General features: G+C 36.2%; 2 protein-coding genes across 2 annotated transcripts; one reads left to right on the top strand and one right to left on the bottom strand.

The window, feature by feature from the left end:
* Nucleotides 1-2424: 2424 nt before the first annotated feature.
* LOC129946432 (uncharacterized) lies at nt 2425-3237 on the bottom strand. Its single transcript, XM_056056615.1, has 2 exons — nt 2929-3237; nt 2425-2866 (listed from the first exon to the last, which is right to left on the bottom strand). The coding sequence occupies exons 1-2, from the start codon at nt 3034-3036 to the stop codon at nt 2636-2638; spliced, it is 339 nt and encodes a 112-aa protein (XP_055912590.1). The 5' UTR covers nt 3037-3237; the 3' UTR covers nt 2425-2635.
* Nucleotides 3238-8396: 5159 nt separating this feature from the next.
* LOC129945631 (BTB/POZ domain-containing protein 9) lies at nt 8397-14620 on the top strand. Its single transcript, XM_056055474.1, has 6 exons — nt 8397-8652; nt 8757-8984; nt 9040-9296; nt 9361-9468; nt 12533-13510; nt 13570-14620. The coding sequence occupies exons 1-6, from the start codon at nt 8577-8579 to the stop codon at nt 13774-13776; spliced, it is 1854 nt and encodes a 617-aa protein (XP_055911449.1). The 5' UTR covers nt 8397-8576; the 3' UTR covers nt 13777-14620.
* Nucleotides 14621-17061: the final 2441 nt, after the last annotated feature.

Here is a 17061-nt window from a genome sequence, read left to right as displayed (position 1 = left end):
CCTCTATGGGCATCAGTCTCTTTAACATTGTATACAAGATCCTCTCTGCCATATTATGTGAACGTGTGAAGCCGTTCGTTAACTACCTGATATGTACTTATTAGTGTGGCTTCAGACCAGGAAAGTCCACTATCGACCAAATATTCACACTACAGCAGATCTTGGAAAAATCCCAGGAACTTCAAATCGATACCCACCATCTCTTTATCGATTTTAAAGCCGCGTATGACAGCATCTATAGGGAAGAGCTCTACCGAGCAATGTCTAGTTTTGGTATCCCTGTCAAACTTATCCGTTTGTGCAGAATGACGATGGAGAATACACGCTGCTATATCAAGGTCGGAAAAGATCTCACCGATGCATTTGATGTCAAAAAAGGTTTTAGACAAGGCCATGCATTGTCATACGACTTCTTCAACATCGTTCTGGAAAGAATTGTGCAAAACTCAACCGTCAACGCTAGAGGCACAATCTTCCAAAGGTCCATCCAATTACTCGGATATGCAGATGATATTGACATAATTGGAAGATCAAAGCGTGATGTCAGTGGAGCGTTTTTGAGCATTGCGACGGAAGCGAAGAAGATGGGTTTTGTGGTCAAGACCAAGTTTATGCTGTCATCAAAAAAGGACACTGAACGACGACGACTTGGACAAAACGTCAACATGGACAGCTATAACTTTGAGGTAGTTAAGGACTTTGTCTACTTTATTAACACAGACAACGACACCTGCTCTGAAATCAAACGAAGAATAACTCTTCTTCGTACTTAGAAGGCAATTGAGAAGTAAAGTCCTCTCTCGGGCATCTAAAATCACCATCTATAAGAAACTCATCATCCCGGTTCTCATTTATGGCGCTGAGGCCTGGACCCTCTCAAAAAAAGATGAGAGCGTCTTAGGATGCTTCGAAAGAAAAATTCTTCGGTTGATTTTCGGTCCCGTACGCATAGATGGAGAATGGAGGAGAAGATATAACGACGAACTGTACTGGTTGTACAGCGACCTAGTTAGCAGAATTAAAGTTCAACGGCTTAGATGTCTAGGTCATGTAGAGCGAATGGACATCAGCGCTCCAACCTGGAAGGTCTTCGAATCCAATTCCGAATGACGGCGCAGTAGAGGAAGACCGCGAATCAGGTGGCGCACCCAGGAGAGGACCTTAACCAACTTGGCGTTCGAAACTGGAGACAGCTAGCTTGGAACTGAGCTGGTTGAGGCCCAGGTCCGCCCCGGACTATAGCGTCACCTTAATTAAGTAAGTAAGTAAGAGGGAAGGTAGTTGACTCCTTAAAGAATTACAACTTCTCGATTAAATTTGGTATAACCTGACACCGATCAATATTGAGATCTTCTTTTATTCACCCTCATCACAGAGTCCCTCTTAGCAAGTCTCCGAAAATTAAACTTTGTTACGCTACGAACATATTTACATCATAAGCCCCGAACGAAATCAAAAAAGCATTGCCACATAGAAATACTAATTCCGGAGTTTCAAAATCAGCGGATTTGCGTCAAAATAAGTTTTTCATCTTTCGATTTAGTTCTATTTGTTTTTGTCTTTAAAAATGCATAATATTGCCTTTGCAATCTTTGCAATAAATGAAGAAAATACACGAATGCGACGAACACTAAAACTGCACCGCGAAATTTTAAAGGGGTGCTTTTAACCCCTTGGATCTTGATATCAAAGTGTTGGACTAATCTGTTCAATTTACTTTTCTCCAGCTAGAGGTGTCCTTAGGCTATTTAACTCTGTTTTTACTTCACTTTCTCCTTAGGGATTTTCGAAAATCCTTGTGCAATTTCAAGTTTTTCTTGAAACAGTTCATTCTTGGATTCTTTTCAAATATTTTTTTTCGTTTTCAATTGAACTCCGATCAAAATAACTGTTCGTAGAAAGAACTGCCAAACTTCCTATTCATTCATGGCTTGTGAATCCACTTTTCACGAACTCCGAACTTTTTTAGTACGACGGACGGGAGCAATGATACTTTTTTTTCGGGGTTCGTACTACGAATCTATTACGACGGAGCCTGTGATAAGGGTGGATGAGTTGATGCTCAAATTAAATAAGAACTTTTTCATTCTCGTCGCTCTTCATCCTTCTTTACATTGTATTGAAAATGTACCTACTTTACATTTTCCTATAAAACTAACGCCTCCAGGAGCCTTGTAGTTTGTAAAGAAGTAACGTGGGTTGTAACATAGAATTATAGCTAGGTTCTTAAAATCTACTGAAATCGAATATGTTTTTTGCTTTCAGTGTTCCAGATTTGTCTTGATTTTAAAAACCTTCTTAAGAAGTCAAATCAACAGAAGCTATAATCAGGCTCAAAAGGCGATAATTCAACAGCTTCAAGATGATTTTGGCCCCATATTTTTTGAATTCGAATGGATCTTATTTTTAAATAAAAGAAACTGATATGTTTTAAGTTTGATTAATTTATTTGGTCCGGAAAAAAGACAAAACATTAACAGTTCTTAAAAAGTTAATAAAGTAAAGTTTATAAGGTAATAAATAAAATTTAAGAAACCTCCAGTGGCACTATTTAGAAGCTTATTCAAACAAATACATATTCATTGAGATGTACGTAATTAAAGGCTCAATATAAACTTAAAAAAAAGAAGTTTCTTTAGGATGAATCAGAGGAGGCTTGATCCTCAGCTTCATCATCATCATCGGGTACCACTAATGTCCTAGCTTTGGCCAGTTTTAAAATTTCTCGATTTTGTTGCAATATCAATTCATTTTGGGCTATAATTTTGTCCAATTTTAATTCCAAAGATCTTTGCATACTCCTTGTTAAATTCATTCCTCTTTCATATTCGTTTTCGCTTTCGTAATCGAGTTCATCACTTGGATTCTTTAATTAAACACAAAAACAAAGATAATAATGGAAGAAAAATTAAATTCATATTTACTCACAAAATCTTCATCTTCGTCCATAACATCAGACACAATTGGTGAAATGTTCCTCGCTAAATTATTTAGATTGCGAGACGCATCTGAAGTAAGATGGTTTGCAAGTCCCATTTTGAAATCCTTTTTTCTACCAAAAACAACTTTATTTTCTGATAAATATAATTTAAATACAATAACTCTGTATTTAATATTAAGTTGCGTGTGTCTTTTGAATCTTTTGAACTAATTATTTGTATTTAAATTTGAAATTTATTGTATCAAGATTTGAGCACCGCCGTTCATTAACTTTCAAATTCAATTTTGTTTGGTTTTCGTTCGTATTGCGCGATAAATAAAATAATTGACGTTTTTGAGAAAATTCTGAACATTGTCTTCCAGTATTCCAGGATCCAGGAGTAAATTAAGCTCAGAACACATTTATGTTCAACGATCTTCTTAGCCCTATGAACACACTGAGTTATTAAACTACATGTTAAATTTTTTCATGTGTTCCAATTTGCTAATGACGTTGATAATGGTTCACCAATTTGTTTAAATAATCGTTGTTTTTATAATAATTGTCATTAAAAATTGCTGTTTCTAAAAACAATTTTACTCCTCGAAACTCTTCATTGCAGTAATAATTAAATTACAAATTAAATAGAAATAGAAATAGGAACACAAATTAGAGTGGAACTATTTGGTAATAATACAGCCAATTATTTTTAACCCAAGTATTTAAGTGATATTCAATCAAGCAGTACGTAATTCATCTATTCTAATTAAACAGACCTAATTTTGGTCATAGAGAATTTAAAAGCTTTTTGTTGACACTTTAAATTTAAATTTTAAAATATAAAATACTTAGGTGTTATAAATTTGTTAAGTTTAGAGAAATATAAAAGTGCAAAAAGTGAAAAAAAAATCTTTCGTCTTTTACCAACACACTGGGAACTTCTATTTTTCATCTCTATAAAAGAAAAGTTATAGTACCCGTGGCATGATGGTTAGTGGGTTGGCCTCGTTTCACCAACGCCCTAGCGAGAGAACTTCATTCGAGTGACAAGACTCAAAAACGTGTACAGACGACTTACAGACCCAACATGACTTGGAGGTTAGGACAATGAAACCTTCAATAAAAAATGTCAATCTGTTAATTAAGGAGAACTACAGGTTATCAATCAACAAGTACTGGGACCGCAAGATCCGGTCAAATTATTCGAGTGACCCTAGTATATTCTCTAAAATCAACAAGATATTCAGGAAAAACAACGACAGTGACCTTCCGAGTCTGAAACTCCAAAGAACTGAAGAGAACAGAGATGTACTGAGAACACCGCAAATAGATCCAGAAGAAGCCATCTTTGACGATGACTTGTATATAATTGATGATCCGAAGGGAAAAGTGGAGGCGGTGGGAGCTGCTTTCCAGCAAGTGTACAAAGTGAATGTTAGCATTCACCCCAACCACGACCTAGAAAACAGAGCCCTACTTAATCACTTTTACCTCCGTAATGATATCACACATTGGCGATCTGAGAACAGCGGTTTCATGCGGTTCAATGACGACTCCTTGGCAAAAGCCATAATCGCCGAGCAAACGGGACCAAGTCCCTTGTTAGTGACGAAGGTTGAACTTCAGCTCATCTTCAATTCAATAAAAAATAACAAGTCAGCAGGTGTCGCTGGTATATCCAACGTTGTACTAAGACATTTACCGACGGAGGCAATTGACATTTACACCACGCTCCTCAATAATGCATATTATCCAGTGCATTGGAAGATCACTGTGGTTCATCCTCTCCCGAAAAAGGGAAAGGACAACTCCAACCCGTCAAATCTTCGGTTGATAAGTCTTCTTCCGAGCATCAGCAAAGTTTTCTAAAAAATCATTAATAGGGCTCTGACTAAGTGGGCTGCGGACAACAAAATAATTCCGGATAAACAGTTCGGGTTCAAGGCGGGCCATGACACAATTCATGCTGCGTCTAAACTCACAGGTGCTGTTCTGGTTGATTTGGAAAAGGCCTTTGACACCATATGGTTAGAGGGTCTTTACCTAAAACTGAGCAGGCTTGGCATAAGCAAGCCATTGCTGTATATACTTTATGATATGCTTAACGGTAGAAAGTTTGTTGTCAAAAGTGGCAATGTTACTTCTACCACAACATTCTCAATTAAAAATGGTCTTCAACAGGGAGCGGAAAATTCACCGATTCTCTTCAGCATTTACACCAGCGATCTAATAGGTAGTCTTACAAAAGCAATTGCGTACGCCGACGATCTAATTGCGTACAGAACGGCCCGAAAGGTTGAGGTTATTAGAATTCTCTTGCAGCGTGATTTCGACGAGATTCAGCGATATTGCGACGACTGGAAACTGAAAATAAATGTCCAGAAGCCAGAGACAATTCTGTTCCGGACTCCGTTGGCTAGGGCCACGAGGGATACGTGTAAGAATTGGCGCAAGATGGTCATCATTGATCTTCACGGGCAGCCATTAGCGAGCAAAAGTGTAGTAAAGTACCTCGGTATCTGGTTAGATCAGTATTTATATTTCGACAGAAATAAAAATGCTGCTCTGACCAGGGCCAGAGGAGCCGTTTTGGGTGTTTGAGTGGCAGTGTTTACGACGCTGTACCGGCTTATATCGAACAGCCGAATCTTCTTATGTGCATTACTATTCCAACGAGGTCCTATACAACGGGGACCGAATCAACAGAATTGACAATTTCGTGATAAGACTCGTTCAAGGTAACATTGAAAGAGCTATGTCTTCGACCAACAATTTAATTTTTGGGGCGTTCTATCCGAACGACGAATATTTTGAGAGTGCACGCTTGAGCGGCTTCATTTCTCCAGAGGCATTCCTCTTTTTAGAAAGATGCGGTCTGATACAGGATAGATTGGCAGGATAGTCTGGCACGTCAGACGGCGAACCGTGGATAGGCGACTCCTGTACAATCGGGACCTTATGGCACAAGGCGGAGCAGAGTTCCTTCGGTTCAGTAGGGCTGTGTCCGAACGGGACCGAACTGATAGGGTGAAGCAGGACAACCAGCTTTGGTGGCTTTAATCGGCACTTGATAGTGGGTAGACGGGATGGGGTTTTAAGCCTTGGCCGGCTTACATAATTGTTTAATAGTATTAGGGTTGAGTCTTAAGTAGAATAGGCATGGTGGCACGAAGAAAAAAATACAAAAAAAAAACAAAAACAAAAAATAATAAAAAAAAACATTAAAAAAAATTTAAAAAAATTAAAAAAAAAAAACAACAAAATATGAAAAGCAAAAATGTCAGATAGTTAGATTTGCTGCTGTGGTTTTTCTAGTTTTAAGTAGTTTATAGGTAGAATAGGTAGTTTAAGTCAGTTTTAAGTTTTATTTAAGGGCCTAATTTTAAGAAGTTTGTAAGTAAAAATAAAAAAGGATATTGATATTAGTTTTTTTTTTAAATTTTCTAATAAATACAAAATAAATAAAATTTTAATGAAGTCAAATAGATCTTAGGGCCGAAAGGCATTAGTTTTAAGTGTTATAGTTTAACTTAGTGTTAGTTGTAAGTTATGGATAATTAGGCTAGTTTTATGAATTTTTGTCTAGCTTTAAGACAGGTTTAAGAATGAATTGATAAAAATGAATAAAAAAAAGTGCGTTGGACTGTTATGCAAGGGGTCTTAGGTTCAATCCCTGTGCCTGTGCCATCTTAATTTAAAAAAAAAATAATTTTCGCGGGTACTGCCTCTTGCGAGGAATTGACAAATCCTTCAAGAGTAATTGTTGTCATGAAAAAGTGCTTTCTCAAACTAGCCGTTCGGGTTTGGCCTAAAATTGTAGGTTCCTTCCATTCCTGACAAGAGTACTCGCACACAGGAATGGTTAAGAGCTGTAAGTCATTAGGCCCTGGTGCACAATGGACTGTTGCGCCACACAATTTATATAATTGTATAACTCTTGCTTAAAAAGATCTTTGCACAATATTATGTTATCGTACTTTACTTTTAGACCAGAACTTCTTTTAATCCCAAAATAATCCTATTTTTCATTACAAGCTGGCAAAATATTTATCAACTCCAAATAATAATCAAAGAAATCTTATTGATCACTTCTTCGATTTCAATGCCGCATATGACAGCATCTCTGGGGACGAGCTGTATAGAACCATGTTTAGTTTTGACATCCTTACCAAACTGATCCGTTTGTGCAGAATGCTTATGAGTTTGGAAACAAGTTAACAGAACCTTTCAATGTCAAAAAAGTCTTTAAACAAGGTGATGCGCTGTCATGCTATTTTTTTAACATTGACCTCAAAAGAATTGTGCAGAGCTCACACGTCAACACTAGAAGCACTATCTTTGAGGTAGTCAAGAGCTTCGTCTACTTAGGCTCCGCTTTAAGCGCAGCCTTCACTGAGATGAAACGAAGAATAACTCTTGATAACCTCTGTTTCTTTGGGCCAAAAGCTGATAAAGTCTTCGAATCCAGATCAAATGGGCAGCTTGCTATAAAAATGCCGCACAAAATTGAAAAGTTTAATATGGAAATATGTTCTTGACTTAATGTTGATAGAAAAAAATTCATTCGTTTCGTGGTATCAAGTTAATAGCGCTGAGAAATTGCCACCTGTCAAACGTAGGTGCCATTTGAAATGTCATATAATATTAGTTGTATATTTGCCATTTATGGTAATTGATCGCTTTCACGTTTTGTTTAAACTCTAGATGTTTTTTAAAACCGACGTTATTCAAGTTAAGGTTGAGTTACCACCCAAAATGTGCGAAATGCTTCAAAAATAACTTAAAGAATTACCGGCCGTTTTGAATCTTTACCACATTTTACCACTCCATGTGTATTTTAATTATTATTTATGAAGTCAAAACTTTGTATCAAAATAAAATATTCATCGAAAATGTATCCCTATTCGAGTTTTAAATAGCTTTATCTTTGAAAATAAACAATAAATGACCCTGCCAGTTGATCGTATTTGCTGTTGAAGCAGTCAAATTAATTTCCCATAATAATACTTCAAACATATTTTTTAAACTGAAAAATTAAGTGGAAAAACACCTCATGTCCGTTTGCAAACTTGAACATTTTAATTTAACTTTACAATTTTTGGCGTGAACTAATAACGTCAGTCGAAGCTGAATGTTTTAGTCATATCATCAACGGTGTTATATTATTTACAGACTCTAATACCAGGTATTCTTGTCTAAAAAATTATAAATATTTCAAAACTTTAAAACCCAACCTACTGCAATATACCCTTAATGTAACAATCACTAACGACCAGATGGCACCACATAAACTTCTTCCAAATAAACCACAACAAATTCCAATAATTTATTTCCCGTCAGATAACATCCCTGCTACTGGAAATCACAAAAAAAAGATAAATGTCAATGAAATTCCATTCCAAGAAAATCTACTGCGTATATATCCTCATCTGCCGGAAAACATTAAAATAAACAAAATTTTCCTAAATTTCTGTTTTCAAATAACAGCAAACTAAACGAAATCATTTTTATGTTTTTCTATTCGCAAATTGCAGCGAATTTTTGGTGCTTTTCTTTTTGTTTTTCGTTAAGAAAAGACGCGCTCCCATAGAAGATTCGAGAGTCCAAGGATAAAGGAAAAGAAATTCCTTGATGTTTCTTGTGCTGCAAATGGAAAATGAGCAGTCAAAGTCACCATAAAATGTCCGGTCATACCCCAAAGAAGCAACGCACCGATGAAATTGAATTAACTGGTAAATGAGAACGATTCTACCCTACCGTCGTTGGTGGAGACTTTCTCCATCGATCCTTTACCTCACATCAGTTTATTTAATTAAGAGTTATCTTTTAATTGCAGAACGATTCTCTGAACAAATGGCACAACTATGCATGTCGGATGATTACTCCGATGTTGCATTCATTGTGGAAGACCAACGCTTGCCAGCACATCGTGTGATTTTGGCTGCCCGGAGCGAGTACTTCCGTGCCCTGCTCTATGGCGGTCTATCTGAGACAAATCAAAGTGAGATCAAACTTAAAATACCACTGGAGGCCTTCAAGGCGCTCCTTAAGTACGTCTATTCAGGTAAGCTTATTGCTAAATGGTTAAAGCGAAGCGAACTTTGATTTCTTGTCTCTAGGACATATGCCCCTTTCCCAGATGGGTGACAATAATATCCTAGACACTCTGGGCCTAGCCAATCAGTATGGTTTCACAGAATTGGAATTAGCCATCTCCGAGTATCTGCGGCAGTACATATCGCTGTCGAATGTGTGCGCAATTTTAGACGCTGCAAGGTTGTACAATTTGGAGAAACTGGTAAATGTCTGTTTGACGTTTATGGATCGTAATGCGGCGGAAATTCTTCAACATGAGTCCTTTCGAGGATTGTCAAAGGTGACGAGAGTTTTGTTTGTCCATTTTTGAAAGTGTTTTATAAATTCACTTTTTTACGTTGCAGGAATCCTTAGAGGAAGTTTTAAAACGGGACTCGTTCTTTGCACCAGAAGTCCAGATATTTATTGCCGTAAACGAGTGGTGCAAGCAGAATTCAAATATCGACGTTGGGGTAGGTAAAAAAGTGCAACGAAAAAACAATCAACGATACTGTTGATAACAGATGACAATAAGCCATACCCGAAAGTGCAAATTATTAAGTGAAAAAAGATTAGTGGAGCAATGTCAAGAGAAAGGTGCAAAAGATTTTATGAGTAGGAAAAGCATTAATATAGAACCATAGAGCTCAGCGCTCCAGTATTGACGAAAGAACAACCGAATTTGCGAGACCTGTCACCAGATTAAGCTCAGATGTTGGAGAGCATCAAGTTGCTGTTAAGTCCTTTTCCCAACAGGGGTTGGATAGAGCCAAACTCGAAGAAAATGTGATAGAAGTTGAAGTCAAACAAATTCTCATAAAACAGGCATTATCCAATTTCTCAAGCACTAGAGAAGCTGCTGAGTGTTGAGTTAGGTAGAATGCTGAAGATAGGAGTATTAGAGGAGGAAAAAGTAGGCTGGGTGTGGATTCCAGATTATTTTTTTTATAATATAATCCCCTTGAGTATATTACTACCCTTATTATGCAGAGGCACAGTGTGACCACTAGGAAGAGGAGAGAGGGTTTAAAAGGAAATGTCGGTGCACATTGGTTTTGAATTTCTGTATATTGCAATGACTAGGAAAGAAAGAGTATGGTAAGGCATTCCATATTCGCGTAGTACGGTTAAAGAACGAATCTCTGTTTTTGACAGTACGACCGTAGTTAGGCTCGAGGGTATACTGATGAGCATTCCTAGAAGCACGAGTATTACGGTTAAACTGTTTAAAGAGAGGAATGCAACTGGCTGTTTCACTAGAGCATAAGCCGGTAAAATAACGGTAAAAAAAGGGTCAGCCAAGAGACCTTACGACGATGTTCAAGCGAAGTAAATGAACTTATGATGATATTATCATCAATCAATTTAAATGCTCTACGTTCAATTCTATCCAAGAGGCTTAAGTAAGTTGCAGGAGCACCAGCAGAGAGATGGTAGTTATACTCAAGCTTCGGACGTATATAAGTCTTGTAGATAACAGCCAGATCAGAAGGTGTGAAGCACACCAGTATTTGTTTTATGGTTTTCATACTTGATTCCATCCCATACTACTTGTAATGATCGATCCGAAAGGTAATTACTAATCCAATGAAGCAGGGACTCATGACAACCGAAATCACGCATTTTCTATAACAGAGTCTGATGTCAAACCCTATCAAATGCTTTTGAAATATGAAGTGCAATAATCCTACTTTCTCCAAAGCGATGTAAAGATTTGCTCCACTGTTCGGTGAAATGAACCACGAGATTACCATGAGATCTTCAAGATATTTCTTGAGCTGATAATTGATCAGCGTTTCCATGACCTTGCAAAGAAGGGACGTTAGTGCAATCGGTCGGTAATTAGAGGGTGGGGAAGATTTGCCTTTTTTGGGTATGGGCTGGACAAATACAGTTTTCTATCCTTTTGTAACTAGACCTGAGGAGGAGGACAGTTGAAAAAGCTTACGCAGTGGTTTTGCCAGCGTTGAAGAACACCTCTTCAACGTTTTCCGGATTTCCTCAGTACGGTTGGCTTTATAGCAACGGATACTTACCTCTTTGGCCCTAATAACCTCTTTACAGCTCGGATAAAACTATGCGTTTTCCTTGGGTCTGATACTTTTAACCCTGTTCGGTATAAAAGTTGTCATTCCCAGGAGAATTAAACTTGTGATCATATCTGCGCTGGACTCAACGTCACTATCGAGGAAGCATAGTGACCAGTTAAAGATCCTGAAGTAATTATTGAGACCGTCCCAGTTGCCTTCCTGGTATTACCAAACGGTTCTCTTAGGAGCTCTTTCCTTAAATGAACAGTTTTGAGACGAAAGATATGCTTAGAGAAGATAGAACACTACCAGACAACAGTGTACTTATCAGGGTCAGAGGTAAGAAACAAGTCAAGCGAGTTTTCTGCTCGACCTTCAACGTCCGATATTCGGTTGGACTCGTTGAAATGCTTTCGTAAGGACGAAAATGTTTGTTTATGCCCTTCCTTGCATTGAAGGACTAATAAGCAAACTTCAAGATACAAAGTTTCTCCAGTATCGATTTGAAAGCACCTTTTGGTGATTAAATCAAGGGAGAAGGCAGCTTTTTCATTCTCTGGGCTCTCGTCACAGCAATCCACGGTTATGCCATGCGGGTTGTATAACGCCACTCAGAACTCCACGGACAAGAAATTGGCCACTGTAGCCAAGAATGTTAAAATGTAAAGGTTTTCATTGCAATTTTCAAAAATGTAATTGACAAATATGCACCGAAACCTTATTACAAACTATTTCTTTTTTTTTCTTATGCTTTCACTGTATCTTTGACATAAAACTGCCTCCAACAACTCAAATAGATCTTCTTTACGTAGGGCTCAACAATTCTCCATAAGGCGTAAGAAATGTTGGGTATTATGTTGCTGTCTACGTTGGGACTTAAACTTTCAAAAACAAACCCAATGAATACACCTACATTTCATATTTAAGGCTTCACCTTTCAAGTCTTTTCTGGATAAATTATTTTTTTGATTTTTTTAAGAATTTTTGTTTTAAACAAAATTCTGGAATAAGATTTGTGTAATTCCAGTAGAGGTCTTGAAATATTGAAATTTCGAGGGCTTACAAGGTAGGTCTAGAGGTTCCAGTTGAGGTCTGGAAATTCGAAGGGACTTTTTTTGAAATTAAAAAGGACTTGCAACATCAGGAGAGGTCTTGAAATTTGTAGAGAGATTTTAAAACATCAAGTGAGGTTTTGATTTTCCAAGGGAGGTCTTGAAATTCCAAATAATGTGATGTGTTGAAATTGCATGGAATGTCTAGAGGTTCCAGTTAAGGTCTTAAAATATCAATAAAGTTCTTTAAATTTCGAAGAAGTTTTGGAGATTCTACAAGGGAGGTGTTGAAATGTCAAGGGAGGTCTTAAAATATCAATAGAAATTTTAGAAATTTCGTAAAAGGTCTTACAATATTCCAAGGCGGATATTGACATATCAAGTTTTAGACTCTTAGTAGCTTTTTTTGATCCCAGAACTATATAAAACTTGTTTTATTCTCTCCATTCTTTTAGACGGTTGTGTCATATGTACGCTTGCCGCTCATCCATCTGGAACACCTACTGCAAGTCGTTCGACAATCCGGCATCCTTGGTCCCGATAAACTTCTAGACGCCATCGAAGAACAAACAACATCCAAGTCCCTACCCTACCGTGGTACCCTTTTTCCCGAGGAGAATGTTGCTACCGAGAAATTCGGTTCAATGACAATTTTGGGCGAATGCCGTTCGGTTCTGCTGGACGGTGATTCAACATCCTATGACATGGAAAAAGGCTACACGCGCCATTGCATCACTGACCAGAATAATGTGGGCATAACAGTTGAATTGGGCAACAACTGCATCATCAATCACATCAAAATGCTACTCTGGGATCGTGACAATCGCGCCTATTCGTACTTCATCGAAGTATCGGTCAATCAGAAACACTGGGAGCGTGTAATTGACTACACCAAATATCACTGCCGTTCGTGGCAGTATCTGTATTTCGAGCCCAGAGCTGTGCGCTACATTAAGCTAGTTGGGACGCACAACACCGTCAATAAAGTATTCCATGTTGTCTGCCTCGAGGCTATGTACACAGCCAATATGCCAAAAGTTATCGATGGATTTGTAGCGCCCACATCGAATATAGCCACGATTGAGATGAGTGCCACGGTTGTGGAGGGTGTGAGTCGGACTAGAAATGCTCTGCTCAATGGAGATTTTGTTAATTACGACTGGGATTCGGGCTATACGTGCCATCAATTGGGCAGTGGGGAGATCCTGGTGCGATTGGGTCAGCCGTATTATATTGGATCGATGCGGTTGCTGTTGTGGGATTGTGACCAGAGGACTTATAACTTTTACATTGAGACTTCGGTGAATCAGAAGGATTGGCAGATTGTGGTTGATAAACGCACGGAATCGGCGAAGTCATGGCAGAACTTTGCATTCCCTCCCAGGCCGATGGTATTTATTCGGATTGTTGGAACTAGAAATACAGCTAATGAGGTAAGACAGTTCTTTGGGGGTTTAATTTGTATTTGGTGTTCATGTGAGTTTATTTTTAGATCTTCCATTGTGTCCACTTGGAATGTCCATCACAAGACCCGTTGTTCCTTCAGCAGGAGAAGGAGCGAAAGCGCGCCAATTCCAAAGTCGCCGAAGAAGATAATCTAATCCAGCTTGTTGATATGGCCAAACCATCAAAACCATTTGTCCCCGAAGGAAGTGTATCCGAAGCCTCGACTGCAAGTTATTGTGAAGACAGCGATTAAACAAAAAACACGATTGATATTCCAAAAGAAGAGCTACATAAAAATAATACAAAAACAAAAAAAGCAAACAAACCTGTACCAAATGTATTGATACCATTTCCAGAGGTCAAACCGTTAGAAGATAAGTAAGCGGAGTAAGCAGAGAGCGGAAGCGGATAGAAAACCAAAAGAAAAAAAGACGCAGATTTTTTTCAATAAGATTCTGAATCTCAATTGACATGCCACAGGATTTCCCCATTAGACCTGAATTCTTCAATGATATTCCATTAAAACAAATTATTAAAAATATGATATTATCAAAATATGTTATAGAGCATAAAACAAAGGTGCCACGCGCTTAATATTTATTTAGATTGAGCTTTTAATCTTTTATTCCCATTTTGTTCTTGTCGCGGATCTGTATAAAAATATTGTTAAAGGCTTTAATCAGACATTTTTGATGCAACAAGTGATAGTCAACATCCTCATCGTCATCAGCTAAAGGGTTGTATTGTATTTTTCAAAAGCCAGCTAAGACTTTCTTTTTTATGTTTTTCTTTGTAATTTTAGAAGACTATCGCTTGTTGTGTTGTTTATTGCATATTTACATATTTATTATAACGAGTCATGTTCAATTTAAATTTTATTATTGCAACAATAATTATGAGGGTTGGAATTCAGAAAAACCATAGAACTGTTTACAGATTTTTTATATTACACACAAAACATGTTAACATGTTTCGTGCAAAAGTTATATCCATTGAAAAACATTTCCTTTTTCTCTTCTTAATAGATTTAAAACAAAAGAAAATTGTATGTTATAATTTGTTGCATCGATATGGAAATATATATTATAGAGAGATTATTTAGTTTTATTTTGTCTTTACTTTTGATTTAATTAGGAACTTTTTTCCTTTTTTTTAAATTTTTATTTGGAAAAATAATAATTATTAAAAATGATCATAAATTATTAAAATCTTAAAAAATGTTGTTTTATTTAAAGAAATATAAGAAAGTAATAAGTCCATATTACATTTAAGTATTATGGCTTCAATTAGGGCCATCTAAGGGAATTTGATTAACAGTATATTTTATTTTTTCGAATTTAAACAATGAATAAGTGATTCGTGTAATTTAAGTCATAGCAAACCGAATTCGGGAAATTCTCCCGTCTATTAATCAACTTGATCGTGATATTCAATACCTCTTTTAAATGAGGCCACTTTTATATTTGTCAGTAAAAATTTAAGGATGATAAATTTGATAAACTTCACTGATGGCAACTAGAGCAATCAGTAATTTACACTTGGAGCAAATCTTTACATCGTTTTGGAGAAAGTAAGATTATTGCACTTGATATTTCAAAAGCATTTGGCATCAGGCCCTATTATCGAAATTGCGTGCTTTCGGTTTTCATGAATCCCTGCTTCATTAGATTAGTAATTATCTTTTGGATCGTTCAAAATAAATGGTATTGGATGGGTTCAAGTCTGAAAATCACAAAATAAATGCTGGTATGCCCCAGGGCGCTGTTCTATCTGCAACACACTGACCCCCCCCTGGGAGATAATTTGTTTGCTTTTTCGTAGGAATTCCCTTCAATTCAAAACTAATCGTATTGCGTTAATGGATATGACCCCCATTATATTTTGAATCATTTATTTTTTGTATATGAAAACCACATTTATATTTTACTTCCTTAAATGTTGTTGCTAAAAGTATTATTTTTGACTGAAGATTGGACTAAGAACATAATATGAATGGGATATTCAGCCTTATTCCAAAAGCACAGCACAAATTCATCAACTTTTGACCAATTAACGATCCAGGGGGGGTCACATGAGCCAAAAAGCTTATACAGTGAAAATGTATAAGTAAGGATTTTATCTATAGATTTATTAGTAATTTAACGACATGCACCAAATAGTGGTTTGCGGTCGCAAACAACTCAAATTTAAATTTTCGCTCAATATAGAATTTGAAAAAACTTTAGTCATGCTTTAAATTATTTCATTAAAATTGTTTCTAAGAAAAAGAACAAACATTCCGGTTCTTAAGAAGAAACCTTGAATAAGTGATCATGAATTTTATATTAAGTTGCCTTTGAATTCTTTAAACTAGCCTTCAATTTTATTATTACATTTTTTTTGACCATATAAATAGAAAATAGAACTAGAGCTTTTAATCAAATATGACATTACGACGGTAGTGAAGTCGAAAAAAGTGGGTTCCCCGATTCTGTAAATCTGTCTGTCTTTCCTGGCTCCTACAGTCCAAACAATGGTGTTGATTGAAATTAAGGTTTAAGCATATAGCGTAAGGAATTTTTTCATTTTATTAATACGAAAAATAACAGCAGTCCCCATACATACAAATTTGTTGGTTAAAACATGTGATTTTTCTTAAACTTTCTCTAAATTTTGTGTTCTTAATTTGGCTTCTTTCTACAAGAAAAACATATTTTCGTATTGCTCCAAAAGGTACCATTCAAAAACTCCTAATTTTGTTTTTAAGTTTTCTCAAGAACTAATGGAACGATTTCAAAATTCTTTTCTTTCTGTGCAAGCTCTTGTCAATGATCAAATTGATAATGATTTTTTTATGAAATTGATTTTTAATAAAATACTAAACTAAAAACTCGATATTTCAGGGACAAAATTTGTTGACGAAATTTTAATGTAAAATGTTCATATATTTATAAGCGCTTTATTTAGTGCTTATACCAAAAATATTTTTAAGACAAAATTTAAAATGATTTTCGAAAAAATAGGTTAATCTAGATTTTTTGACATTTAAATTTTGGAGAAAAACTTATTTTGCAGGTACATTTTTAAATCTTAAAATATAGGAAATATTTAAACAGACTCTTTGGAAGAAATTATCAAGTTCGTGCGTAAAACATAATAAAAGTTTCATATCTATTGATATAAAAGCTTTGAAACGTGTAATTTGTGAGTACTACAAAACTTTTCTTCCCAACTTATTTGTTTACTTACCTTACTTTTTTTAATCTAATTTTTATAGAGAATGAATGTACTTAAATGCAACTATTTTCTTGAATTCAAGAATCAAACCTGTTTGTCTCAACAATTTTTAAGTTTTGTTGACGCCTTTATGAGATCAAAATACGAGTAAGCAGATTGATAACGATATAGTAAAAAGAGACTCACGGAGATTGATTTAAAAAAAAACTACATCCCGACATTTTTACATATCAGATCCTCTCTCATTTTCAGGATTTTTAAATATTTGCAGCGTTCTTTGCATTAATAGTAATGAAAACAAGAAAAGCGCGTTTTGTTTTTG

This window comes from Eupeodes corollae, chromosome 2 (genome assembly GCF_945859685.1).
Source record: "Eupeodes corollae chromosome 2, idEupCoro1.1, whole genome shotgun sequence".
Classification (NCBI taxonomy): Eukaryota; Metazoa; Arthropoda; class Insecta; order Diptera; family Syrphidae; genus Eupeodes; species Eupeodes corollae.
The sequence above is the reverse complement of the archived record's forward strand: the minus strand, read 5'-3'. Positions and strand labels throughout refer to the sequence as shown.

What these genes read in the sequence shown, in the direction of transcription:
- LOC129946432 (XM_056056615.1), bottom strand. Translation starts at nt 3,036, where the DNA reads ATGGGACTTGCAAACCATCTTACTTCAGATGCGTCTCGCAATCTAAAT. An exon ending in TGGACGAAGATGAAGATTTT is followed by an intron (nt 2,867 to 2,928) that starts GTGAGTAAATAT and finishes GTTTAATTAAAG; the next exon opens with AATCCAAGTGATGAACTCGA.
- LOC129945631 (XM_056055474.1), top strand. Translation starts at nt 8,577, where the DNA reads ATGAGCAGTCAAAGTCACCATAAAATGTCCGGTCATACCCCAAAGAAG. An exon ending in ATTCAAATATCGACGTTGGG is followed by an intron (nt 9,469 to 12,532) that starts GTAGGTAAAAAA and finishes CCATTCTTTTAG; the next exon opens with ACGGTTGTGTCATATGTACG. An exon ending in CTAGAAATACAGCTAATGAG is followed by an intron (nt 13,511 to 13,569) that starts GTAAGACAGTTC and finishes GTTTATTTTTAG; the next exon opens with ATCTTCCATTGTGTCCACTT.